Source organism: Gorilla gorilla, chromosome 4 (assembly GCF_029281585.2).
Source record: "Gorilla gorilla gorilla isolate KB3781 chromosome 4, NHGRI_mGorGor1-v2.1_pri, whole genome shotgun sequence".
Lineage (NCBI taxonomy): Eukaryota > Metazoa > Chordata > Mammalia > Primates > Hominidae > Gorilla > Gorilla gorilla.
This window is the reverse complement of record NC_073228.2, coordinates 17,653,669-17,681,036: the sequence shown is the minus strand read 5'-3', so window position 1 is coordinate 17,681,036 and position 27,368 is coordinate 17,653,669. Positions and strand designations below refer to the sequence as shown.

General features: G+C 50.6%; 1 protein-coding gene across 8 annotated transcripts in view; it reads left to right on the top strand.

Annotated features, from left to right (window-relative positions):
- DNAI2 (dynein axonemal intermediate chain 2) overlaps positions 1–27,368 on the top strand; it is a 40,575-nt gene extending 13,207 nt beyond the window's left edge. For 2 of the 8 annotated variants that reach the window (XM_063706122.1, XM_063706123.1), the window contains exons 5-14: positions 2,254–2,396; positions 3,686–3,799; positions 12,414–12,553; positions 13,743–13,865; positions 17,669–17,892; positions 21,705–21,840; positions 22,489–22,635; positions 24,488–24,715; positions 26,606–26,731; positions 27,074–27,324. In XM_063706122.1, coding sequence (XP_063562192.1) covers positions 2,254–2,396; positions 3,686–3,799; positions 12,414–12,553; positions 13,743–13,865; positions 17,669–17,892; positions 21,705–21,840; positions 22,489–22,635; positions 24,488–24,715; positions 26,606–26,701 — 1,351 coding nt within the window. In that variant the 3' untranslated portion in view covers positions 26,702–26,731; positions 27,074–27,324. Of the gene's footprint in view, positions 1–2,253; positions 2,397–3,685; positions 3,800–12,413; positions 12,554–13,742; positions 13,866–17,668; positions 17,893–21,704; positions 21,841–22,488; positions 22,636–24,487; positions 24,716–25,313; positions 25,446–26,605; positions 26,732–27,073 lie in introns of all 8 variants that reach the window. The other 6 variants (XM_063706124.1, XR_004070389.3, XR_008680284.2 and 3 more) reach the window with 6 other exon arrangements.

Sequence of the window (27,368 nt, the reverse complement as noted above, 5' to 3'; positions counted from 1 at the left end):
ACCAAGCATGAGCAGCTAGCAGCACTGTGGGCACACAGGCCCCCGCCGTGGCCTGCACTCATGCGAGTATATCCATGAATAACTCCAGAGGATAGAAGTTTGACACCAGGGATTCATCCCACAGGTTGTGTGTGGGTGTGTGTGGGTGTGTGTGTGTGTGTGTGTGTGAAATCACCGCAGGCATGGATATTCACTGCAGAGGGTGTGTGCCAGCCAAAGACTAGAACAAGCTAAGTCCATCCATAGGGGACTGGTTCTAGCAGTTCTGGCACACCCACACGACGGAATGCCATGTACCTGGTAAAGCGAGTGGGGCAGTCTGGGCGTGGTGGCTCACGTCTGTAATCCCAGCACTTTGGGAGGCCAAGGCGGGTGCATCACCTGAGGTCAGGAGTTCAAGACTAGCCTGGCCAACATGGCAAAACCTAAAAATACAAAAATACAAAAATTAACTGGGTGTGGTGGCACATGCCTGTAATCCCAGCTACTCAGGATGCTGAGGCAGGAGAATCACTTGAACCCGGGATGCGGAGGTTGCAGTGAGCCGAGATCGCACCACTGCACTAGAGCCTGGGCAATACAGCAAGACTCTGTCTCAAAAAAAAAAAAAAAAAAAAAAGCAGTGCAACTTCTTATGTGCTGATATGGAGTCATTTCCAGGATTCAGTATGTGAAAACCAAACCAAAACAAAGCCGGTGCAGAACAGGGTGTGCAGAGTGCCACTTTTTGTGGCAGTCCCCAACTTAAACCATTTTTTGACTTTGCAAGGCTGCAAAAGCAATGCAAATCCAGGAGAAACCGTACTTCAAGTACCCATACAACCATTCTGTTTTCCACTCTCAGTACAGTATTCAGAAAATTACATGAGCTGTTCACCTCTTTATTATAAAATAAGCTTTGTGCTAGGTGATTTTGCCCAACTATAGGCTAATATAAGTGTTCTGAGCACATAGGCTGGACTAAGATGTGATGCTGGGTAGGTTAGGTGTATTCAATGCATCTTCAGCTCCTGATATTTCCAACTTACTATGGGTTTATTAGATGTAGCCAACATCATTAGATAAGGAGCATCTGTATATGTGTATAAATATATGCATATGTGTATGTGTGTATATATGTGAAGATGTATGGTTACATGCCTGATGTGAGGAGAACATCTGTGATTTTGGACTTCTGGCATCCGGAACTGTGATAGAATCAATTTCTGTTGTTTGAAGCCACGCAGTTTGTGGGACCTCATTGCAGCAGCCCCAGGAACAGAATACCCCATCCCAGAGCACCTTTGTAGGGTGTACAAAAGAAGCTGACAGGAAGGAGAGCTTGGGAACAGGGATGGGGAGAGGACTGGGGAAGGAGGACTCCTCGGCCTTGAAGTCTGGTGGAAGGAGTTGCAGAAAGTGGGTGGAAGTGAGAAAGACCATGCTCTGTGGCCTCGGTTTTGACCATGAAGAAAAAAGCAAGGCCGTCCAATCAGATGAGTGGAGATGAGCAGGAGGCTGGAATAGAGCAGCGGGAGGTGCTGGGGAAATGTGGAGGGGAAGCCTGTGGACCTGGGGCAGAGGACAGACCTTGGGTCTGGGTGATGCAGGACTAGGGGAGTGAAAGGTGTTTGGGAAATGACTTGCCTCAGATCCCAACTCTGGGGAATTCATTTCACTACCACGACTGACTGAGGGGCCTGGGAAGTACCTAGCCCAGTCCCAGCACAGCAAGAAAGAACTCTTTTCTGAGGCAGGGCTGACTCATGGTGTGCAAGCAGGACCAATGGCTGTCAGCAAGGCGTGTGCAGGAGAGGGCATGGCGGGGCAGAGGCTGCCCTTCCTGTTGCCCTCCAGCCCTGCTGGGCTCTGACCTCGTATATGGACCACCCGAGCAGGATGATGCATTAGAAATCATCCGAGGGGCCAGGCGCGGTGGCTCACGCCTATAATCTTAGCACTTTGGGAGGCCCAGGTGGGCATATCATCTGAGGTCAGGAGTTTGAGACCAGCCTAGGAAACATGGTAAAACCCTGTCTCTACTAAAAATACAAAAATTAGCCAGGCGTGGTGGTGTGCGCCTGTAATCGTAGCTACTCGGGAGGCTGAGGCAGGAGAATTGTTTGAACCCAGGAGGCAGAGGTTGCAGTGAGCCGAGATTATGCCACTGCCTGGGGGACAGAGCAAGACTCCATCTGACAAAAAAAGAAAAAAAAAGGGAGAAATCGGGGAACCTCACATCCAGCCTTCTGCTCTCTTCCCTCTCCCCTGCAGGGACCCCCAGGAAATCAAGAGGGCTGCCACGCACCTCTCCTGGCACCCCGATGGCAACAGGAAGTTGGCAGTGGCATACTCCTGCTTGGATTTTCAGCGGGCACCTGTGGGCATGAGCAGCGATTCATACATCTGGGACCTGGGTGAGAAGCAGCGGGGTCCTGGTGGCCTGGGAGGGCTGAGGGCTGGGACCAGTACAAGTGGAGGAGTGGGAGGGAGGGGCAGGAGGTCAAGGACACTCATGCGGTTGGTGCCTCAAGGGAAGGGCCCGCAGTCAAGGAGGAACCCACTCTTCTCCTTCCTCCCTTGTCTGGTTTCAGGCAGAGCCAAGCAGAGTCAAATCAGAAGCAGGAAGCCCCCGCCAATTCCAGATTCTTAGTTCGAGGCATGAAGACCTGACCCCATGGGATCTCAATTCTTAGTTCCTAAGGAGCATATCAGCATATCGGGCCGGGTGCGGTGGCCCATGCCTGTAATCCCAGCACTTTGGGAGGCCAAGGCAGGTGGATCACCTGAAGTCAGGAGTTCAAGACCAGCCTGGCTAACATGATAAAACTCTGTCTCTACTAAAAATACAAAAATTAGTTGTGCTTGATGGTGGATGCCTGTAATCCCAGCTACTTGGGAGACTGAAGCAGGAGAATCGCTTGAACCCAGGGGTCAGAGGTTGCAGTGAGCCGAGATCATGCCACTGCACTCCATCCTGGGCAACAGAGTGAGACTCTATCTCAACAGCAACAACAAGACAGAGTGCCCAAGCAGACTGAGAAGGAACTCAAGGGGCGGCGGAATGGAACTTGTGCCTTTGTCCCATCTTTCCTGACACTTGCCTTTAATTCATGGCCTGCAGGGGCAGCGTGTCCATTTATTAGCACAAACCATTGTCTACAGAAGGGCTGGCAAGACACAGGCAGGGACGGGGTGGTGGTGGCTTCACGCTCTCCAGCTTCCCTTCATTGTCAGCATTATTAAAATAAACATGTAGGTGCCAGGCAGAGAGCTAACGCCCGACATTCCAACAGCTCAGCGAGTTCTGGCAGCAGCCCCATGGGGTGGACTCCGTCATTATCTGCAGTCCACAGACCTGGTTCAAAGAAACCAGCAGAGAGTTGACTTTGTGTAAAAACTTTAGTATCAAAACCTCGTTTGACACCAAACCTAGGAACTGGACTAGAAATATAATTATCACACACATACACACACCCCAATCCTGTTCACCAAAAATAAAAACCATCAGCAAAGCCCCTAGGGTCAAGAGTGCCAGATTCTGGCCAAGGTGGACCAGGGGGTGCAGGCTGGGGAAAGACTGGAGGGGCTTCCAGGCTTCCCCCTCTGCCACCATGCCCCCGCTACCCACCCGCAGAAGGGGTGAAACTGGTTGATCCTGTCCTTTTTCCGGGCCTGGTGGGGATAATTTTTTTGTGCTTTATAGAAAACCCCAACAAACCTGAACTTGCTCTGAAGCCATCGTCTCCACTCGTGACGCTGGAGTTCAACCCCAAAGATTCCCACGTGCTCCTGGGTGGCTGCTACAATGGACAGATAGGTAAGGAGGGACCCAGGCTTTTTTTTTTTTTTTTTTTTTTTTAGATGGAATTTTGCTCTTGTTTCCCAGGCTGGAGTGTAGTGGTGCAATTTTGGCTCACTGCAACCTCCGCCTCCTGGGTTCAAGTGATTCTCCTGCCTCAGCCTCCCGAGTCACTGAGATTACAGGCGCCCACCACCACACCTGGCTAATTTTTTTGTTATTTTTAGTAGAGACAGGGTTTCACCATGTTGGCCAGGCTGGTCTCGCACTCCTGACCTCAGGTGATTCACCCACCTGGGCCTCCCAAAGTGCTGGGATTACAGGTGTGGGCCACCACGCCTGGCCGGGACCCAGGTTCATAGTCAGAGCCAATCCTGCTGCTATAGGGCAGAGCCCACATGGCAGCCTGGGCTCGGCCATAGAAGACTAAGTGGGGTGAGGGCCTCCCATAGCTGACCAACTGCAGACACGGGTGAGGCAGGTTTGGCTGACACCTCAGCAGTGTCTCCTGTTACTACTGTAAGTCTAAAATTAGCTCAAAATAAACAGTTTTAAAAAACTATAGTTCAAGTAAAATCAGAGAATATCTGACTGGGGGCCGCCATAAAGGGATGATGAGAGCGTTGGGGAGCCCTATTTTGGGAGAGGTTTCTGGGAAACCTACATGCTAACGGATATGGGTAATACTGGCCTTATAGAATGAGTTGGGAAGTGTTCCCTTCTGGAAGTTTGTGAAGAATTGATATTAATTTTTTTTTTTTTTTTGAGATGGAATCTCGCTCTGTCATCCAGGCTGGAGTGCAGCGGTGCAGTCTCGGCTCACTGCAGCCTCCACCTCTCGGATTCAAGTGATTCTCCTGCCTCAGCCTCCTGAGTAGCTGGGACTACAGGCTCATGTCACCACGCCTGGCTAATTTTGTCTTTTTTCAGTAGAGTTAGGGTTTCACCATGTTGGCCAGACTGGTCTCAAATTCCTGACCTCAAGTGATCCTCCCTCCTTGGCCTTCCAAAGTACTGGGATTACCGGCGTGAGCCACCATGCCTGGCCGCTATTAATTCTTGAAATGTTTTGGTAGAACTCATCAGTGAAGCCATCTGGTCCCTGGCTTTTCTTTATTGGAAGCTTAAAAGTTACAATTCAGTCCATTTACTTGTTATAGATCCTCTTCACATTTTCTGTTTCTTCTTTAATTGCTTTTGGTAGTTTCTGTCTTTCTAGGAACTTTTCCATTTCATCAAGTTGTCTAGTTTGTTGACATTTAATTGTTCACAGTATTCCCTTATAATCATTTTCTTTTTCTTTTTTTTTTTTTTTGAGACAGAGTTTTACTCTGTTGCCCAGGCTGGAGTGCAGTGGTGTAATCACTGCTCATTGCAGCCTCGACCTCCTGGGCCCAAGCAATCCTTCCACCCCAGCCTCCCGAGTAGCTGAGACTACAGGCATGTGCCACCACGCTCAGCTAATTTTTGTAGTTTTTTTAGTCACAAGGTTTCATCATGCTCCCAGGCTGGTCTTAAACTCCTGGGCTCAAGGGATCCACCTGCCTCGGCTGGCCTCCCAAAGTGCTGGGATGAACCACCACGCCTGGCCTGATTTCAGTCTTTTAAAATTTATTGAGACTTGTTTTATGGCCTAGCATATTGTCTATCCTGGAGAATGTTCCATGAGCACTTGAGAAGACTATATTCTGCTTATTGTCCGGTGTAGTTTTCCTTTTTTTTTTCTGGGATGGAGTCTTGCTCTTTCGCCCAGGCTGGAGTGCAGTGGCGCGATCTTGGCTCACTGCAAGCTCCGCCTCCTGGGTTCACGCCGTTCTCCTGCCTCAGCCTTCCGAGTAGCTGGGACTACAGGTGCCTGCCACCACGCTGGGCTAATTTTTTGTATTTTTTTTTTTAGTAGAGAGGGGGTTTCACCGTGTTAGCCAGGATGGTCTCGATCTCCTGACCTTGTGATCCGCCCGCCTCGGCCTCCCAAAGTGCTGGGATAACAGGCGTGAGCCACCGCACCTGGCCTGTCCAGTGGAGTTTTCTATAGATGTCTGGGAGGTCTTGTCTATAGTGTTGGTCAAGACTTCTATTTCCTTGTTGATCTTTCACGTAGTAATTATGTCTATTATTGAAAGTAGGATACTGATGTCTGTCATTATTATTGTTGAATTGTCTATTTCTCCTTCAATTTTGTCAGGTTTTGCTTCCTGTATGTTAAGGCTATGTTATTAGGTACATGCACATGCTTATAATTGTTAAGTTTTCCTAGTGAATTAACCCTTTTATCAGTATATGATGTCTTTATTTGTCTCTAGTAGCATTTTTCATCTCAAAGTCTGTCTGTCTTTGAGATAAGCACTCCAGCCCTCTTTGGTTACCATTTGCATGGTATATCTTTCCCCATCCTTTTACTTTTAACCTGTTTGCCTCTTTGAATCTAAAGTATGTCTTGTAGCCAGGTGTGGTGACACGCACCTGTAATCCCAGCTACTTGGGAGGCTAAGGCACAAGAATCACTTGAACCTGGGAAGCTGAGATTGCAGTGAGTCGAGATCATGCCACTGAACTCCAGCCTGGGTGACAGAGCGAAACTCCGTCTCAAAAAAATAAAAATAAAATAAAAAAATAAAGTATGTCTCTTGTAGATTACATGTAGCTGGCATACAAGTGAATCATAGTTTTGTTTTGTTTTGTTTCTGAGACAGAGTCTTACTCTGTCACCCAGGCTGGAGTGCAGTGGCGTGATCTCGGCTCACTGCAACCTCCGCCTCCTGGGTTCAAGCAATTCTCCTGCCTCAGCCTCCCGAGTAGCAGGGATTACAGGTGCATGCCACCACGCCCCCAGCTAATTTTTGTAGTTTTGGAGAGACGAGGTTTTACCATGTTGGCCAGGCTGATCTTGAACTCCTGGCTTCAAGCGATATGCCCACCTCGGCCTCCCAAAGTGCTGGGATTACAGGCATGAGCCATCATGCCCAGCTTGGATCATGGTTTTTTTCCTTTTAATCTATTCTATCTATCTCTGGTTTTAGGTGGAGAGTTTAATCTATTTACATTAATTTAATTACTGATAAAGTTTACATCTGCCATTTTGCTTTTTTTCCTATATGTCTTAAATCTTTTTGTTCTTTCTCCATAACTGCCTTCTTTTGTGCCACATATTTTCTAGTGTACCATTTTAATTCCCTTATCATTTCTTTTTTTCTTTTCTTTTTTTTTTAGAGACAAGGTCTCACTCTGTCACCCAAGCTGGAGCACAGTGCCGTGATCATAGCTCACTGCAGCCTCAAACTCCTGGGCTCAAGCAGTCCTCCCACCTCAGCCTCCTGAGTGGTTGGGACAACAGGTGCGCATCACCACACTCAGCTACTTTTTTATTTTTTAATTTTTGTAGAGATAGGGTCTTGCTATGTTGCCCAGGCTGGTCTTGAACTCCTGGCCTCAGGCAATTCTCCCACCTTGGCCTCCCAAAGTGCTGGGATTTCAGGCGAGAGCCACCACACTCAACTTAAGCTGTTGATCTTATTGATGATCCTGTGTATGTGATGAGTCATTTTTCTCTTGCTGCTTTCAAGAGTCTCTGTCTTCAGCTTTGATTATGATGTTTCTAGGTATGGATATCTTTGAGTTTATCCCACTTGGAATTCATTGAGTTTCTTGGATGTGTAGATTATTTTTTTAAAAATCAAATATGGAATATTTACAACCATTATTTATTCAAATATTCTTTCCTACCCTTTCTCTCTCTCCTCTCCTTCTGTGACTTCCATTATGTATATGTTGGCATGCTTGATGGTGTCCCACAGGTCTTTAGACTCTGTTTTTCTTTGTTCTCTTTTCTTTCTATTCCTCAGACTATATAATCTCAATTGACCCATCTTCATGTTCAGTGATTCTTCTGCCTGCTCAAATATGCCATCCTATAGCTTCTCTGCTATATTTTTATTTTGGTTAATGACTCCAGAATTTCTATTTTGTTCTTTCTTTTAAAAATAATTTCTGTCTCATTTGGATGTGGTGGCTCATGCCTGGAATCCTAGCACTTTGGGAGGCTGAGGTGGGTGGATTACCTTAACTCAGGAGTTCAAGACTAGCATGGGCAACATGGTCAAACCCCATCTCTACTAAAAAAAAAAAAAAAAAAAAAAAAAAAAAAAATCAGCCAGGTGAGGTGGAGTGCGCCTGCAATCTCAGCTACTTGGGAGGCTGAGGCAAGAGGATTGCTTGAACCCAGGAGACAGAGGTTGCAGTAAGTTGAGATTATGCCACTGCACTCCAGGCTGGGCAACAAAGCGAAACTCTGTCTTCAAAAATAATAATGATAATGATTTTTGTCTATTTGTATTTTTTATTTGGTGAGAGATCATCTCATGCTTTTCTTTAGTTCTTTCGATGTGACTTTCTTTAGTTCTTTGAACATGTTTAGCATAGCTGATGTGAGGCCTCTGTCTAGTTAGTCCAATATCTGGGCTTCTTGGGTACAATCTCTATTGCTTTTTTATTCCTGTGTTTGGGCCATACATTTGTATTTCTTGGCATGTCTTATAATTTTTTTTATTAAAAACTATACTTTTTTGTATGATTTAATGTGGCAACTTTGCAAATCAGATTGACATACCTCCCAGAGTTTGTGTTGTTGCTGTTTGTTGTAGTTGTTCTTTGTTTCATTAATACATTTTCTTAGCTAGTTCTGGAAAGTCTGTATTCCCTGTCACGTGTGACCACCTATAGTCTCTGCTTAGCTTAGTGATTAATGATTGAACAAAGATTTCCTTAAGCATTTGTCACCAAAAAATCTCCCCTTCTCTGCTAAGGGGCTCTGTGTGCGTGTGTGAGCATGCCTTTACACTCAGCCAGGCAGTTGTCAACTCTGCCTTAGTGTCTGTGCAGAGATGAGGTCAGCCAGAGAGTTTAGGGCTTTATCGGCTTTCCTGAGCATGACACAGCTCTGGGCGTGCACACAGCTCTATCCATGCTTGTGACCTTCTAGACTCCCAGGAATATGTCAGATCTTTTCAAAGCCCTGTGGACACATCATGCTTCAGCTTTTCCTTTTACTTATTTACTTTTGTTGTTTAAATGTAATAGAGGCTGAGCACAGTGGCTCACATCTGTAATCCTAACACTTTGAGAAGCCGAGGCGGGAGGATCGCCTGCGTTCAGGAGTTTGAAACTAGCCTGTGCAGCATAGTGAGATCTTGCCTTTAAAGAGAGAGAGAGAGAGGAGAGAGAGAGAGAGAGAGAGAGGAAGGGGGAAGGAGGGAGGGACGGAGAGAGAGAGAGAAAGAAAGAAAATAGGGACAGGGTCTTGCTATGTTGACCAGGTTGGTTGTGAACTCCTGGCCTCAAGCAGTCCTGCCTCAGCCTCCCAAAGTACAGGCGTGAGCCACTGTACTCGGCCCAGCTTTTCCTCTTAAGCTTTTTGGTAGGTCTATTCCTTTCCCCACCTGTTATCCACTGCCTCAGGAAGCTGCAAAGTTAGTCAGTTGCCTGCAATTACACCCTGATGAAAAGACTTTTCACACCAGGCAAAGGCTGAACCAAGTCAATTACAGCCAACCTTGCAAGAGGAGCCTTATCAGGGAACCACCAGACAGGTCAGATAATGACAGTTCTTTGGGCATGAGACTTGAAAGGGGCTCCAGCCTCATTCTGCTCCCTCTTGTGGCGCCAGGCTGCTGTTTTTCATCAGGAGTGCAGAATGTGAATTTTCAAGGCCACCACGGAACTGCAGAGTGTGCGATCTTAACTAGGGCAAGTGAAAATGCCACTGTTTTTACCAAGATTCTGCTGTTTTTCTTGAATAAACATTCTCCCGACTGCCCTAAGCCTCTGGCTAATTTCCAGAGTTCTGAAAAAGTTGATTCTGACCATTTTTGCCAGTTTTCTCACTGCTATTATGGAGGAGAGAATTTTTGGAGGTCCTTACTTCACGGATTTTGCTGATGGCACACCTGGAAAACTGATTTTTGTTTGTTTGTTTCTTTGAGACAGAGTCTCGCTGTGTCGCCTAGGCTGGAGTGCAATGTCACGATCTTGGCTCGCTGCAAGCTCCGCCTCCCGGGTTCATGCCATTCTCCTGCCTCAGCCTCCCGAGTAGCTGGGACTACGGGTGCCCGCCACCACGACCAGCTAATGTTTTGTATTTTTTTTTAGTAGAGACGGGGTTTCACTGTGTTAGCCAGGATGGTCTTGATCTCCTGACCTCGTGATCTGCCTGCCTCGGCCTCCCAAAGTGCTGGAATTACAGGCATGAGCCACCGTGCCCAGACTTTTTTTTTTTTTTTTTTTTTTTGAGACAGAGTCTTGCTCTGTCACCCAGGCTGGAGTACAGTGGTGCGATCTCAGCTCACTGCCACCTCCGCCTCCTGGGTTCAATCGATCCTCCTGCCTCAGCCTCCCCAGTGGCTGGTGCATGCCACCACGCCTGGCTAATTTTTGTATTTTTAATAGAAACGGAGTTTTGCCATGTTGGCCAGGCTGTTCTCAAACTCCTGGCCTCAAGTGATCCACCCACCTTGACTTCCCAAAGTGCTGGGATTACAGGCGTGAGCCACCAAGCCCAGCCCAAACTGCTTTTTTTTTTTTTTTTTTTAAATCTCCAGTGAGATCAGAAGTCACCTGCCTGGATTGGCTCTGAATGTCCCTACCTGCTCTGTTCCCCTGAACCTGGAGTCGCCAGACACCCAACCCATGACTACACCCAGGCCAGTCTTGACCCTGGGTGTAAAAAGCATTCCCCACTCCTCCCTGCTCTGTATGTTCTATACTTTTGCTGCTTCCTTGGGAGTGGGAGCCAGGATGGCTGAGAACCTCCTCCTCCAAAGCTTTCCGTAGTCAGCTGCTTCCTGAGGCCCCGATCTCCCTCTCAGACCTGCTGCCTCCTGCCCAGGGGAGCTTTCAGATTATGGAATAGACCCGGGCTCCCATAAACGTCCCTGCCAAACTATTTGGGTGCCAGAGCTCTAAAAGACTGAGGCGGAGCCACTTTGCCATGATTAATTCAGGAGCCTTGACTCAGTCATTATTCATAACCTCTTTCAGTGGTTTTTCATGCCAGCTCATACCAGCCCAGACTCTGGCGCTCCGCTGCTCCAAGAAGGGCCCCTCTAGGGCCATGTGGGACCCAGTGGGACCTACTCTTGAGCACTGCTTTGCCAAAGTAGAACAGGCTTATCTTTTATTTTTATATACTTTTATTTTTTGTTTTGTTTTTGAGACAGCCTTGCTTTGTTGCCCAGGCTGGAGTGCAATGGCGTGATCTCAGCTCACTGCAACCTCTGCCTCCCAGGTGCGAGCGATTCTCATGCCTCAGCCTCCTGAGAAGCTGGGATTACAGGTGCCTGCCACCATGCCCAGCTAATTTTTTTGTATTTTTAGTAGAGATGGGGTTTCATCATGTTGGCCAGGCTGGTCTTGAACTCCTGACCACAAGTGATCCACCTGCCTCAGCCTCCCAAAGTGCTGGGATTACAGGTGTGAGCCACCAGGCCTGGCCTATTTTTATTTTTTGAGACAGGGTCTTGCTCTGTCACCCAGGCTGAGGTGTAGTGGCACGATCATGGCTCACTGCAGCCTCAAGCTCCCAGGCTCAAGCAATTCTCCCACCTCAGCCTCCCGAGTAGCAGGCAGCCTCCCGAGTAGCAGCCTCCCGAGTAGCAGGCAGCCTCCCGAGTAGCAGCCTCCCGAGTAGCATGTGCCACCATGCCCGGCTAGCTTTTAAATTTTTTGTAGAGACGGGGTCTCACTATGTTGCCCAAGCTGCTCTTGGATTCCTGGGCTCAAGCAATCCTTTTGCCTCGGCCTCCCAATGCGCTAGGATTACAAGCATGAGCCACTGTGCTTGGCTGAGCAGGCTTATCTAAGAAAACATATTTCTGGGCCAGCTGAGTTCAGGGAAAATGCCTTGAACTTGGAGAAATACTAAGTCAAAGCTTATGAGCTAAGTACTTTTGTCATTTTACAAAACGGCCTTTCCTAGAAACAGCTCTGAGTGACAGGGTGAGCCCTCATTGTGCATTCATGGGAAAATGGAAATGAAATCTAACAGGACAAAGGACAGATAACCTTTCCATCTTTCTTGGCAAAGCACTAATAACAGATCACAGTAAAGGCTAAAGCTCCTCTGTGAGTTTCTTTCCAACAGAGGCAGCAGAGGTACAAAGGATAAGAGGAAATGAGCTAATGTAGCAGAGAGATTCACCTAAATGGAGTCTTTCCACGTGCTTTTCCCTGCGTTAGGGACTCGGCTCTCCTCTCGCCTGGCTCCCTCCATCCTGAGGCTCATCTTCCATCTCAGCTACCTGTCACTTCCTCCAGGAGGCCTTCCCTGACCACCCTCATGTGTTCCCCTGCCACTATGCCTGTCCTATCCCCAGAGGCTTGCCCAGGGCCAAGTGTTGGGTAGGGAGTCAACGCCTGGGAGGGGCTCAAGGAACTGAATGAAGCTTGCACTCTGGGAGTCTCCCCAGAGAGTCTGTAGGGGCTGGTAGGAAACTCAGGCTGATTTGAACCAAGCCCTGATTCTAGAAAACCACATATCTGCCAAACCAGAAGCAGCAGCCCCCCTCTCTCCCCTGCTCCCTGCCCCAAGGAAGGAAGCCTGTGCCCCCTTCCACTGCTTCTTCATCTCCTTCCTCACCAGCCTGCTGGGACACCCGAAAGGGCAGCCTGGTGGCGGAGCTATCCACCATTGAGTTCAGCCACCGAGACCCTGTGTATGGCACCATCTGGCTGCAGTCGAAGACAGGCACCGAGTGCTTCTCAGCATCCACGGATGGGCAGGTACCCACCAGCCAGACACTGGAGAGAGGAGGGAAGGGAGGGGCAGTAACTGTTCCCTGGTTCCCCATCAGAACCCCTGGGGACATTTCCTTTAACACATTTTATTTTGAGACGGAGTTTCACTCTTGTTGCCCAGGCTGGAGTGCAATGGCGCGATCTTAGTTCACTGCAACCTCTGCCTCCCGGGTTCAAGCAATTCTCCTGCCTCAGCTTCCCAAGTAGCTGGGATTACAGGTGCCTGCCACTATGCCTGGCTAATTTTTTATTTTTAGTAGAGATGGTGCTTCACTATGTTGGCCAGGCTGGTCTCGAACTCTGACCTCAGGTGATCCACCCGCCTTGGTCTCCCAAAGTGCTGGGATTACAGGCATGAGCCACTGCGCCCAGCCTAACACTTTATTTTAAGTTGAGTAGTGATAATACATGCCCACGGAACAGAATCTAAAGGGTGCAAAAAAGAAAATGCCTTCCTCTCACCTCTGCCTGCACCTCCTCCCCTCCCTCCCTCTCCTATGTCTGCCTTCAGAGCTAGTCTCTGCATATGCAAGGAAACACACCTCTCTTCTTCACTCTTTCTTTTTGCACACTTCACACACTATTCTGTACTCGATGTTTTCCATTGTGTGTACCTTGGAGATAGTTTCATATTTCATACACCGCTGCCCCATGCCTATTAATAACTGCATCGTGTGGGAGTACCATAATTTATATATGGATTCTAATATTTTGTTGCTACCCCCCAAAAAATGTAGCAAAGAGCATCTTTATACACAGATTATTGCACACATGCGGGGATATATCTACAGCAGACATTGCTGGCAGTGGGACTTCTAGGTCGGAGCACACATGCATTTTTAACATTGCCGGATATTGTCTTATTGCGGGGAGTCTTGGCATATACCGATTCTTGCTTGGCCTTGCACCTGGAGGTTTTGATTCAGTAGGTCGAGGGCGAGGCCTCAGCATCTGGGTTGTATGAAGCTTGCTGGCGACTCTGATGATCAGCCAGGTGTGGGAACTGTGGACAGAACAGCAATCCTCAAAGTGTATTTGCTCCCACGAATTGCCGGGAGCTCCATCCTTTGTGGCCCAGTGGCTGACCCCAGGACGGTGGGGTGAGGGCGGAGAAGGCAAAAGCCAGGGGAAATACAGGGCCTCGAAGTCTCACTGTCACCCCTCCTCCCACCAGGTCATGTGGTGGGACATCCGAAAGATGAGCGAGCCCACTGAAGTCGTGATCTTGGACATCACCAAGAAGGAACAGTTGGAAAATGCCTTGGGGGCCGTCTCCCTGGAGTTCGAATCTGCTTTGGTGAGTGCCCCTTGCTGTCCCTTCCCCGACTTGCATTGACAGGGCAGCCAGGGCTAAAGACAGGCCATTGCTAGGATATCAGGTGCTCGTGGAACCCAGCACCAGCCCAGGGAGGCCACCCTCACTGCAGCCATCCTAGACGTGTGTGGCCTTTACAACAACTTTCCAGCAGGGGGCAGCAGAGCTTCTCGAAGAAGGACACCATAGTCATCATGGCACCAAGTCATCTTTTGGCCAGTGGCCCAGCTGAACACAGATGGCAATCTTTTGACAGAACAATTCCAGAAAAGCCCTGTTTTGTGGGGAAGGTCACGCCCAGGACCAACATCGGGAGGCCTGGACTCCAACCCAGGTCCTGGCCCTGCCTGGCACGGGGTCCCTAGGCTGGTCACCTGCCTTCCTCTGGGGAAGGAAGAGGTACTGGAGAGGAAAATGAGGTCAAAGCAGGCTCCTTGGAAAACCAGAGCACAAGCACGGTCTTGGTGTTCAGTCACTGAGAATGACAAAGAAATATCAAAGTTCAGGTCGGGCAGGGTGGCTCACGCCTGTAATCCCAGCACTTTGGGAGGCCAAGAATTTAAGACCAGCCTGGGTACATAATGAGACCCCCCCACCGCCCGCCCAGTCTTTACCAAGAAAGAAAGAAAGAAAGAGAGGGAGAGAGAGGGAAAGAAAAGGAAGGAAGGAAGGAAGGAAGGAAGGAAGGAAGGAAACAAAGAAAGAAAAAGAAAGGAAGAAAAATATCAATGTGAGGCAAGGCGCCGTGGCTCACACCTGTAATCCCAGCACTTTGGGAGGCTGAGGTGGCACGATCACTTGAGCCCAGCAGTTCAAGACCAGCCTGGACAACATAGCAAGACCCTGTCCCTACATAAGAAAAGAAAAAAAGGGCCAGGCACGGTGGCTCACACCTGTAATCCCAGCACTTTGGGAGGCCAAGGCGGGCAGATCACCTGAGGTTGGGAGTTCGAGGCCAGCCTGACCAATATGGAGAAACCCCATCGCTACTAAAAATACAAAACTAGCTGGCCGTGGAGGCGCACGCCTGTAATCCCAGCTACTCGGGAGGCTGAGGCAGGAGAATCGCTTGAACCCGGGAGGCGGGGGTTGCGGTGAGCCAAGATCGCATCATTGCACTCCAGCCTGGACGACAAGAGCGAAACTCCATCTCAAAAAAAAAAACAAAGAAAAGAAAAACAGGAAATATCAAAGTTTGAGCATAGTGCAAATGTGTTAGAGGAGGGAAGCTTCCTAGAAGCAGTAAAGGAAGACTTCCTCGCTGGAGTAAGAAGACAACTTTCCCTTGTTGTTGGCTTTTGGTTTGGGCTGAGTCTTGGTTTACGTCTTAGTGCAGCCTAGGCCTGGTTCCCCCTTGGGGGTGTCACTTGTTTGCTTCGGGGTCATGGGCCATCATTCCTAGGGCTTTGGGAGGCCCTGGCCTCGAACATACCTGGGCAACCCTAGCTCAAGGCTGAGAGATGAATGTTGATGGAAGGAGGAGACAATTCCACTGACCCCCTCCCCAGAGGACAAGGCACTGGGCATGGAGGTTGGGATGGCGAGGGCTCAGGAAAACATTCTGTCCCAGAGGCAAGGCTTTCTAGGCCAAGTGCTAGACATGCAACCACATCACTACTAGGGCCATCTCCTCCATGCCTGGCCCTTGCAGGGTGCACACTTTGTGCTGGACACTTGTGGCTGCCTGATTTAATAAGCTTGTGCAGTCGCCTACAACCATCTCGTGGGGTAATGTTATTATCCGTACTTGCCAGACACACACGATGAGTCTTCATGAGATTAGGTTGTGAGTCCTAGTACCTGGTAAAGCCGGGACTCAAACCCAGGGCTCCAACTCTGAGGCCCAGGGTGTCCACCTGCAGCCCACCATGAAGTCTGAGGCCAGAGGCACGATGGGCCACTCAGATCTGGGTGGCCTTTCTCCCTGGCTCACTGACGGGCGGCGTGCAGTCGGCTTGAATACTTTCTTCTCTGGACCTCTCAAGCTTGGTCTTTCCACTTGCCCTTGATGCCCAACTTGAAGCCCAGATTTTTGTTTTGTTTTGTTGAGACATGGTTTTGCTCTGTTGCCCATGCCGGAGTGCAGTTGTTTAATCTCAGCTTACTGCAACATCCACCTCCTGGGCTCAAGCCTCAGCCTCTTGAGTAGCTGGGACCACAGGCACATGCCACCAAGCCAGGCTAATTTTTTTTTTCTTTTTTTTTTTGAGACAGGGTCTCACTCTGTTGCCCAGGCTGGAGTGCAGTGACATGATCTTGGCTCACTGCAACCTCTGCCTCCCAGGTTCAAGTGATTCTCGTGCCTCAACCACCACACCTGGCCATGTTCTGGGTATTTTCTAGAGATTTTATATTTATCATTTTAGTAATTTTCTGGTAGAAGAAAACTGCACAATAAAACAATATGTTTTTTAAAAAAATAAAAATAAAAAAGCTGGGGGCCAGGCGCAGTGGCTCAGGTCTGTAATCCCAGCACTTTGGGAAGCCGATGTGTGCAGATCGCTTGAGCTTAGGAGTTTGAGACCAGTCTGGACAACACAGGGAGACTCCATCTCTACAACAATACAAAAATTAGCCGACCCTGGTGGTGTGTGCTTGTGGTCCCTACGTGGGAGGCTGAGGTGGGAGTATTGCTTGAGCCCAGAAGGTCAAGGATGCAGTGAGCTGAGAGCGCACCACTGCACCCCAGCCTGGACAATGGAGCCAGCCCCTGTCTCAAGAAATAAATAAATAAACTAGGAGTTCTTCTTTCTTTTCTTTTCTTTTTTCTTTTCTTTTGAGGTAGGGTCTTGCTCTGTAGGCCAGGCTGGAGTGCAGTGGCATGATCTCGGCTCACTGCAACCTCTGCCTAAAACCTGGGAGTTCTATAGGGGCAGGTTCACCAGCTGCAGAGGACATCTGAGCCCGTTGACAAAGGCCCTCCCCTCAGTGTGCCCCTCCCCTACCTCACTCAGCTGTTCTTTCCATTTGGAATGCTGAGGACACAGCGCCATTGTAGGCTCAGGCCCTGCTGGTGGATGTGGTCCAGTCTAGCCCAGAAGTTAAGACAGAACAGTAAACAAGGAAGGGCATTGCGTGATGGAGGGGGTCATGCTCAGAGACGCAGAGGGGAGCACTGGACCAGGAGTCAGGAGACCAGCCTTTGTGCATTCAGTCCGCAGTGAAGTGAATAACTACTAAAGCTCAGTTCGTGGGCGATGGACCCATGTCAGACAAGCTTGTGCCCCTCAAAGAGCTCACCCACCAGTGGTAGGGGGACGAATTACATCACCAACTGCCAGGTGGCTTCCTGAGTGCTGGTTGGTCACCTGCTCTGAGTTCTCAGGGACACCAGCCTGGACAATGCTATGACAAATGTCACTGTCTTGCCAGGGAAGGCTCTGCCCATCCCGTGAGTGATCTGGGTGGGCCACCCTGCGTCCCCTCCCTGGGTCTTCTTTACTTTCTCTGTAAACAAACATTCAGGATCTTTATGGCCAAATGCATCGAGGACACAGTGGTGCTCTGCAGAGGGGGCTAGTGACGTGACAACCCTCCAGGACTGGAGGAGCCAGGGAGGGCTTCATTCAGAACAGGCTCCTTGAGCAGCTTTCAAAAAGATGGGGTCTGAGGAGCCCGGGAAGAGTGGGGACAGCATTCCAGGAGGGGCCACAGCCCTTGCCAAGGCTTGATCTGAGGGCCTTTCTAGCGCCTGCAGACCCCCCAAGCAAGCTCCTGTCCATGCCCGCTAATCCCAGAATTGATGGTTCGTGGAGTCTTCCCCTCCTGTGTCACTCCTTCCACAGCCCACCAAGTTCATGGTGGGGACCGAGCAGGGCATCGTCATCTCCTGCAACCGCAAGGCCAAGACGTCAGCTGAGAAGATTGTGTGCACCTTCCCGGGCCATCATGGCCCCATCTATGCCCTCCAGAGAAACCCCTTCTACCCGAAGAACTTCCTGACGGTTGGCGACTGGACAGCCCGCATTTGGTCTGAAGACAGCCGGGAATCATCCATCATGTGGACCAAGTAAGAGGCGATGCTGGGGACGGGAGGGGATGCAGGGGACAGGAGGGGATGGAGGGAGCCCAGCTGGGCCCCGGAGAGTCCCGAGCCTCCATATGTAAAATGGAGAAAAACCCTTCCACAAACACCCGAGCTCGTGTTAGCAAGTGACTTGCTCCAGCCACTCCACAAAGTGATAAGTTTCAAACCACTCAGTTACTAAAAATAATGGCCATGGCTTAATTTTATTTCCTTTTTTTTTTTTTTTTTTTGAGACAGTCTCGCTTAGTTCCCCAGACTGAGTGCAGTGGCGTGATCTCGGCTCACTGCAGCCTCCGCCTCCCAGGTTCAAGAGACTCTCCTGCCTCAGCCTCCTGAGTAGCTGGGACTACAAGCACCTGCCACCATGCCCAACTAATTTTTGTATTTTTAGTAGAGATGGGGTTTTGCCACGTTGGCCAGGCTGGTCTTGAACTCCTGACCTCAGGTGATCCGCCCGCCTCGGCCTCCCAAAGCGTTGGGATTACAGGCGTGAGCCACCGCGTCTGGCTGGCTTAATTTTCATAATCCTCAAAATATCCCCAGGAGGAGGCAGCATTGCTCTTCTCCTCATCTCATTTTTCCTGTTAGGGAACTGGGCTACAGAAAGGCCAAGCCACTTGCTCCTGCTCTCCCAGCTAGTGAGGAGCCGAGATTGGGTGTGAACCCAGGAAGCTTGGCTGGGAAATGCAGGTGCCTTGGCACGATTCAGCAGTGCGGCATAGCCTGTCTTGCTCAGTGCCACTCCTCTGAGGGGAGCAACAGACAGGGAGCTTGAGACAGAGCTATGAGCACAATGGTTAGACCAGAGAAGCTTGGACTATCACATCCCCCTCCGTTCTTCTTAGGGCCTATTTACCTTGTCTAAAAGTGCCCTTTCTCCTCCTTCCCTTCATCTCCTAAATTAGGTAACAAGCCCGAATTCTAATCACCCCCTTGAGTCATTCACCACCGAGCACTGCCATGTGTATTGTGCATTGCATGTATAAATAAATTAGTTTTTTCTCTTGCTAAAAAAAACATCCTGGGGTTCCTTTCCTGCCCACAGAACCACAGACTCCTGCAACGTCAAAGCCACCAGCAACCCTAATGAGCATCTTTGGTTCCAGTGCTTCCCACATCTGGTTGCATCAGAATATCTTGGGAGGAGTTTTTGTTTGTTTGTTAAAACGTTTTTGAGATGGAGTCTTACTCTGTCACCCAGGCTGAAGTGCAATGGCATGATCTCGGCTCACTGCAACCTCCGCCTCCTGAGTTCAAGCGATTCTCCTGCCTCATCCTCCTGAGTAGCTGGGATTACAGGCGCACGCCAGCACACCCAGCTAATTTTTGTATTTTTAGTAGAGACAGAGTTTCCCCATGTTGGCCAGGCTGGTCTCAAACTCCTGACCTCAGGTGATTCGCCTGCCTCAGCCTCCCAAAGGGCTGGGATTACAGGCATGAGCCACCGTGCCTGGCGGAGGAGTGATTTTTTAAAATCCAGATTCTCAGCCCCAACCCTGGGGGTACTAACATAGAATCTTGGGCTTAGCCCAGCAATGGGCTTGTTAAGGAGCTCCCCCGGGCTTGTGACTCAGCCAGTCCTTGCTTTGGGAGCAGAAACCTGGTTCGATGTCCTCATTCTACAGGGGTGGGAGCGCTGGCTGAGAAGGGCAGTGCATTGTTCCAGGCCTCATAGCAAGTAGGGGGTTCCCAGTAGATGTGAAGCCCTTCACAGGCTTTAGGAGCCTTCCCAATGTCTTCAGGTCCTGCAGGCTGCCAGGGCTGTGTGAAAGGAGCAGTGAGGGCAGGGTGTCGAGCACAGCACCCATAGGCATTTCGCAGGGCTGGTTCCTAGAGGGACTTAGTGGACCTGTGTCCTAGAACCTGGGTCTCCCTTGTCCTCCTCCTGCATAAGGTTAAACAAATTTAGCAAATAAGAATATTTGACCCTGGGCCAGGTGCAGTGGGCTCATGCCTGTAATCCCAGCACTTTGGGAGGCTGAGGCGGGAGGATCACTTGAGGTCAGGAGTTCAAGACGAGCCTGGCCAATATGGTGAATCCCCGTCTCTAATAAAAATACAAAAAATCAGCTGGGCTTGGTGGCTCACGCCTGTAATCCCAGCACTTTGGGAGGCCGAGGCGGGTGGATCACCTGAGGTCAGGAGTTCAAGACCAGCCGAGATTGCGCCACTGCACTCCAGCCTGGGCGACAGAGTGAGACTCCGTCTCAAAAAAAATAATATTTGGCACTTAGTTAAATCTGAATTAAAAAAAAAACTATTTTTTTTTAGTATAAGTATGTCCCATGCAATATTTGGTATATACTTATACTAAAAATTATTCATTGTCCAAAAATCTCCAGATGTTTCTTTTTTGGGGGGATGAAGTCTCTTTGTTGCCCAGGCTGGAGTGCAGTGGCACGATCTTGGCTCACTACAACCTTCACCTCCTGGGTTCAAGCAATTCTTCTGCCTCAGCCTCCTGAGTAGCTGGGATTACAGGCGCCCACCAACACCCCTGGATAATTTTTTTATTTTTAGTAGAGGCAGGGTTCTGCCATGTTGGCCAGGCTGATCTCAAACTCCTGACCTCAGGTGATCCACCACTCTCGGCCTCCCAAAGTCCTGGGATGACAGGCATGAGCCACCGCGCCCGGCCCAGATCCTTTCTTTAGTCTTGATCATTTCTCCCACTGTGGTCTGGCTGTCAACACACTCCGTCTGCAAAGGTGACTGGGAAGTGTAGTCTCTGCCTTGCTCACCAGGGGCCCAGCTACAACTATATTGCAATGGAGGAAGGGAGAGGAGGTCTGGGTGAAAATCTGAAGGCTGCACTGTGTGTGTGTGTCTTTTAAAAAAATGTTCCATCTTCACTGAAGAAACTCTTGAAAACCCAGATGAAACCAAGTAGGAAGTGACACTCTCCTTATCTCAGTGGTAGCAGCTTTTCTGGGCATGTCCTTCCTCTGACTCCCATCCGTGAGTCCCAGGGCTGGGACCAGGTCCAGCAACACGTGCCTGCTGCCTGGAGTTAGCAGCAGAGAAATGCCAGTGGCCAGCCCACGGGAAGGACTGTGCCCAGAGCCCTTTCTTTATTTTATTTGAGACAGGGTCTCACTATGTTGCCCAGGCTGGAGTACAGTGGCACAAACATGGCTCACTGCAGCCTCGACCTCCTGGGCTCAAGCGATCCTCCCATCTCAGCCTCCCGAGGAGCTGGTACCACAGGTGCTCACCACCACACCCGGCTAATTTTTTTATTTTTTGTAGAAACAGGGTCTTGCCATGTTGTCCAGGCTGGTCTCAAAATCCTGGCTTCAAGCGATCCTCCTGCCTTGGCCTCCCAAAGTGCTGGGATTACAGGCACATGACCAGCCCAGAGCCCTTTAAAGAACAGCCTGTCAGACACCTGAGGTCAAGAGTTTGAGAGCAGCCTGGCCAACATGGTGAAACCCCATCTCAAGCAAAAATAAAATATTAGCTGGGTGTGGTGACGGGCGCCAGTAATCCCAGTTACTTGGGAGGCTGAGACAGGAGAATTGCTTGAACCCAGGAGGCGGAGATTGCAGTGAGCTGACATCATACCACTGCACTCCAGCCTGGGCAACAGAGCAAGACTGTCTCAAAAAAAAAAAAAAAAAAGCAACCTGTGAACTGCGGATGAGTGAGGTCAGCACAGCTAGAAGTCAGACACAAGGAAGAACTTCCTACCTAGCAAGACTCTGAGACCCTGGAGCCCAGAAGGGACCAAGTGAGCCAAGCTGTGGCTCAGAAGCCTCTGTCCCTCCAACCATGATGTGGTCTACCTCCCACAGGTACCACATGGCTTACCTCACTGATGCTGCCTGGAGCCCCGTGAGGCCGGCCGTTTTCTTTACCACCAGGATGGACGGAACCCTGGATATCTGGGACTTCATGTTCGAGCAGTGCGATCCCACCCTCAGCCTGAAGGTCACGCGTATGTCCCTCCTGGTGCATCCAGGTCCTCAGGGAGCCAGGTCCCGGCGTGGGTGTGAGTGTGGGGTGCTGTGAGCACGTGTGGGGTGCTGTGAGCACGTGTGCAGTGTGTGGCCAGGTGTGTTTGGGCCTCTGTGGGGGAGCCGTGTGCAGGCTGACTGCAGCGATTGCTTTGGAGCGTGTGCTCCTACAAAGGTTAAGGGGCCTGGGGGATTTGGCGTCCTGGTGGCACAACAGAACCACCAGGGGGAAATTTAAAAAGAAACAAAAGCAGGTACCTGGCGTCTCCTGCCCACAGGCCGATTCCTTCAGAGCCCCTGGGGTTTGGCTGCTGGACCTTCCCCTTCATGTCAGGGTGGCCAGAGCTGAGCCCCACTGGCTGGGGCCATGGAAGGGTGGGGGCATTGGGGAACCACACGGTGACTGTGAGGCGGAACTGAAGGGGTGGGGCGGGAGATGAGGCAGGGAAGCCAGGAGCCTTGACAACCAGTCTCCAAGTTTGAACTTCATCCTGTGGGCAGAGGCGTCCTGAGGATGTTTGAATAGGGCCAAGTGGCTGAGCCTCCCCAGGGGCCAGTTAATCAGACACGTATAACTTTGCTCCTCTCTCCTCTACCTGGGTCTGCCCGGCCCCTTCAATAGGTGTGTGACGAGGCCCTCTTCTGCCTCCGGGTGCAGGACAATGGGTGTCTCATCGCCTGTGGCTCCCAGCTGGGGACAACCACCCTGCTGGAGGTCTCGCCTGGGCTCTCTACCCTCCAGAGGAATGAGAAGAACGTAGCCTCTTCCGTAAGCACCGGGTGCCTGGGGAAAATCCCTCCAGCACGTCCCGACCTGGCCCCACAGCAGAGCCGGCTAGTCAGACAAATAGATGGCCCCGCCCTCCCACCCCCAGGACATAGGTGCACATTTTGGGGGAAGCAGTGTGGTGTCCTGGCGTGGGCTCCATAAATAGGTGTTGGTGTGTCCATTTGCCTTTGCTCAACTGCTGGGTAGCTAAGTGGCCTTCAGTAAGTCACGTCACTCTCCAGGATTCAGTTCTTTACCTGTAAATCAAAGAGGTTCGACTTGGTCAGTTTGTCTAGTTTCAAATAACACTTTTTTTTTTTTCTGGAAACTTTCCAATGAAGGCTTAGTATTGTATTATATTATATTGTATTTTAATTTAATTGTTTTTATTTATGTATTTATTTTTGAGACAAAGTCACGCTCTGTTGCCCAGGCTGGAGTGCAATGGTGAGATCTAGGCTCACTGCAATCTCTGCTTCCCAGGTTCAAGTGATTCTCCTGCCTCAGCCTCCTGAGTACCTGGGATCACAGGTGCACGCCACCACGCTCAGCTAATTTTTGTATTTTTAATAGAGACAGGATCTCACCATACTGTCCAGGCTGGTCTTGAACTCTTGACCTTAAGATGATCTGCCCACCCTGGCCTCCGAAAGTGCTGGGATTATAGGCGTGAGCCACCGTGCCCAGCCTAATTATTTTATTTATTTTTATTTTATTAGTTTATTTTATTTTATTTCATTTTGAGACAGGGTCTTGCTTTGTTGCCCAGGCTGGAATGCAGTGGCACAATCATGGCCCACTGTAGCCTCTACCTCCCAGGCTGAATCGGTCCTCCCACCTCAGCCTCCTGAGTTGCTGGGACCACAGGCATGCACCACCATGCCTGGCTCATTTTTTAATTTTTGTAGAGACAGGGTCTCCTTATGTTGCCCAGGCTGGTCTCAAACTCCAGGGCTCAAGCAATCCTTCCACCTCAGCCTCCCAAACTGCTGGGATTATAGGCATGAGCCACCACGCCCAGCCTGAAGACTTAGTAGAATGCTAATAGGGAAGCCAGATAGAAGGGGACTTGAGGAGGGGGACTGAGATCCATTCCTACATCCTTTCCCCAGTGGACGGCCCTGCAGGCAACCCCCCAGAACCATGGGGAACGTTGTGGAATTGAAAACCCCTAGTGCTAGGGCCGGGTGTGGTGGCTCATGCCTGTAATCCCAGCACTTTGGGAGGCCGAGGCGGGCAGATCACCTGAGGTCGGGAGTTCGAGACCAGCCTGACCAACATGAAGAAACCTCGTCTCTACTAAAAACAGAAAATTAGCCAGGCATGGCAGCACATGCCTGTAATCCCAGCTCCTTGAGAGGCTGAGGCAGGAGAATTGCTTGAACCTGGGAAGCAGAGGTTGTGGTGAGCCGAGATCGTGCCATTGCACTCCAGCCTGGGCAACAAGAGTGAAACTCTGTCTCAAAAACAAAACAAAACAAAAAAGGAAAACCCCTAGTGCTGAGGCCTGGAGAGCCTCCTGGCTCTGCCTGAGACTGGGATCTCACCGTTGAGCTGGTCCTTGTTGGGCCAAAGCCGCCATATTTCATAGCTCCAAAGGGCGCTCTTCTGCCTGTGGTCCTGGAACTCCATGCTCCTTGGCATTGAGTAACTCAGTGTCCCTGCTGCAGCCTTCCAACCCCAGTATTCAGCCCTCCTTCCTTGACACCAGCCCCGGGTACAGACCTCTACAGTACAGGGACTGTATGGAGAGCGAGGAGAGCTCAGCAGAAGCCCCACCTGGCCCCAGCACTGGAGTCGCTTGCCATGCTGCCCTCTCCCCACCGGGCTCTCTCTGTCCCTGGGTGCCCAGATGTTTGAGCGTGAGACCCGGCGAGAGAAGATCCTGGAGGCCAGGCACCGGGAGATGCGGCTGAAGGAGAAGGGTAAGGCGGAGGGCAGGGATGAGGAGCAGCCCGATGAGGAGCTGGCCGTAGACCTGGAGGCGCTGGTCAGCAAGGCCGAGGAGGAGTTCTTCGACATCATCTTCGCAGAGCTGAAGAAGAAGGAGGCAGACGCCATAAAGCTGACGCCAGTGCCTGTAGGGGCCTGGACAGGGGTTGGGTGGGTTGGGGACTGGGCGGGACACATGGCACTTGGGTTCTGCTTCTGCTTGCTGACTTCCTGGGTGACCTTGAGCAAGTAGCCTTACCTGCTAGATCTTAATTTATTCACCTGGCAAGTGGGAAGAATTATTCCCTTCCTTCCAAAGAATCCTAAGTCTCCAAACAGACTTCAGGCTCCTTACAGGCAGGAACCATACTCCATGCCTCCTGGTATCCTCCCCTCCCCCCAGAGAGGGCACATCGTGAAAATGCGTGTTGAGTGACTGAACGAGGGAACATGTGTGTTGAGTGACTGAACGAGGGCCCTAGAGGTAAGTGAGCTGTCAGAGAGGAATGGGCCTTGAGACCCCTGGAGGGAAGGACTGTGATATTAGTGGTGTGCATGTCATGCTGACTTACCCAGGTTTGGTGTCAGGAGTGTGACCTGTGGTCAGCTCATCTGCCCATGGCCCCAGCTCTAAAGCACTTTCTAGCTGTATCAGCTGAGCTGGTCACTTCACTTCTGGCTTCCTTCATTTCCATCTGGAAAATGAGGAGTTGTTGCTATAAAGATGGTGTCTGGTCATCTTCCAGGCCCTCTTTTGTACCAGTGGAGAGAGGAAGAAAAGACATTGCCTGTCTGGGTCACCTCCTTCAGGCCCCACAGATAAGATGCCAAGATATGAAAGAGCCAAAGAGCAGTGTGGAAGGGAAAAGAAACAGCGGGTATATGCCAGGATTTACCCTTGTAGGCAAGACTGGCTGCAGACTTGGGGATTGCAGGCACTGCAAAATGAAAATGTGAGGGCCCTCATTTAAAAAGTATTAATAATTTTAAAACAGTGACAATAGAGCGTTAAACCAAGTGTGGGCCCTGCTGAGACAGGGTCCAGTGTATCTGCACAGAGCACCCACCCATGACGCCTGCTTGAAGAAGAGCTGTATGGCAAGTTCTTGGTCCCTGATAGAGTGGACAGAGCGAAGGATGGTGCATGAGCACACAGAGAAGATAACTGGTTCCATCTTGTGATTTCTTCCCTCTTCTGCCTCCCTCCCCCTGGGTCTAAAGCTGTGATTTCCACAGGTGCATTTTGCATTTGAGGGTACTTGGTTATGAGATGTTTTCTTCTCACACTGGGTAATACAGGTGGGGCAGAGAGCTCCCTCCACTTTTGGTGGAGGCAAAACTAGCATCCTGGATTCTGACGCCTAATCCAGGGCTCCTCCCACTCACCACTCCTGGCCTATCCAGCCCTGCAGAAGGCAAAGATGACACTGGCCACCTTTTACAATGCAATGGTGGCTGGTAGGCACCATGCTTTGTGACAGATGTCCCAAAACGTGCTCCTCACCATGGCTTGAACATTCTACATGAAGAAGTTGAGCCTTGGAAGGGGTTCAGGTTCACAGAACTTGGCCCCTTCCTCCTCCTGCCTGCCACACACTTCCTGTCTCTCTCTTAGTCTGCAGTTGGCTCAAAACGCTGGTGGTCACAAAGTACCGCGTGGTACTGAAGCCGTTTTACATAGGCTGGGTCCTTATGCCCACTATTTCTAATCCTGGCCACAGCCCTGCAAGGTGTCCTGTCCTCTCTATGGGTGAGGGGGCCAAGGAGACTCAGGAGGAGCTAGCCCGAGGCCTCCCAGTCTGCATGTGGCAGAAGCCAGGCGTGAACCCAAGTCTGCCAGATTCCCCCAGCTCTGCCCACCTTCGGCGCTGTCTGGGCCCTCGCCAGCCGCAGAGCTGGCACCCGGGTTCCAGGGTGCTCAGCGACCCAGGCTTCAGCCATTTGGCTGCTTTGGTCCTCGTGGGGTTCACATCCCAGGGGAGTGGGGAAGGCCTGTCCCCTACCAACACCAACACTTCTGTGCTGTCTTCCCCTGCAGCAGCAACCAAGTCCAGAGGAAGACCAGGTGGTGGAGGAGGGAGAGGAAGCAGCGGGGGAAGAAGGGGGTGAAGAAGTGGAAGAAGACTTAGCCTAGAAGTCAGCCTTCGACTGCGGCGCTATCCCTGTATGCCTTCCTTTCCCACCTCTTGGTATTGCCCTGCTCTCACAAGTGGGAGGCTGAGCTCCGCCTTAAAGCAGCACTGGGTGGTGGGCTGGGAGCATTGGGCCCTGACTCCCCAGCCCCTACAAATCACTAGCCCCCACTGACTCACTGGGCACTGAGCCCTGAGCCACCCCTTGGAGAGAGGGAAGGGGCAGCGCTTGTCCCGGAGCTGGCTGCCCCATTGTCTCAGCCACCCTGAGCCCACCCCAAGGCCGAGGCCACCTTAGTCCTAGCCCTGGATGTTTCCTGGGATTCAGCTTCTCACAGGCTCCCCATCAATCATTTTCGTTTGTAACCTTGCAGACCCTCAACCAGACTTGCATGGCCATGGCAGGGCCTCGGGAAGACCTTCAGGAGGGGGGAAGGGTTTCTCCTCCATGATCGACCCTCCTCGTCCACCTACAAATCAGGAACAGAAAGTCTGTCCACTTTGAAAATACCTTTCCAGGCAGCTCCCTGACCATTTGGACACATTGCCACGACAGGAGCTTCCAAGTGTGTGGGAGGGGACGGGCGGGACGAGCTTGGCTGTTCTGCTGCACCTGAATGCTTTCTGTTATCCTAATTCTTGTAAAATTAAATGAATCGTAACAATGCC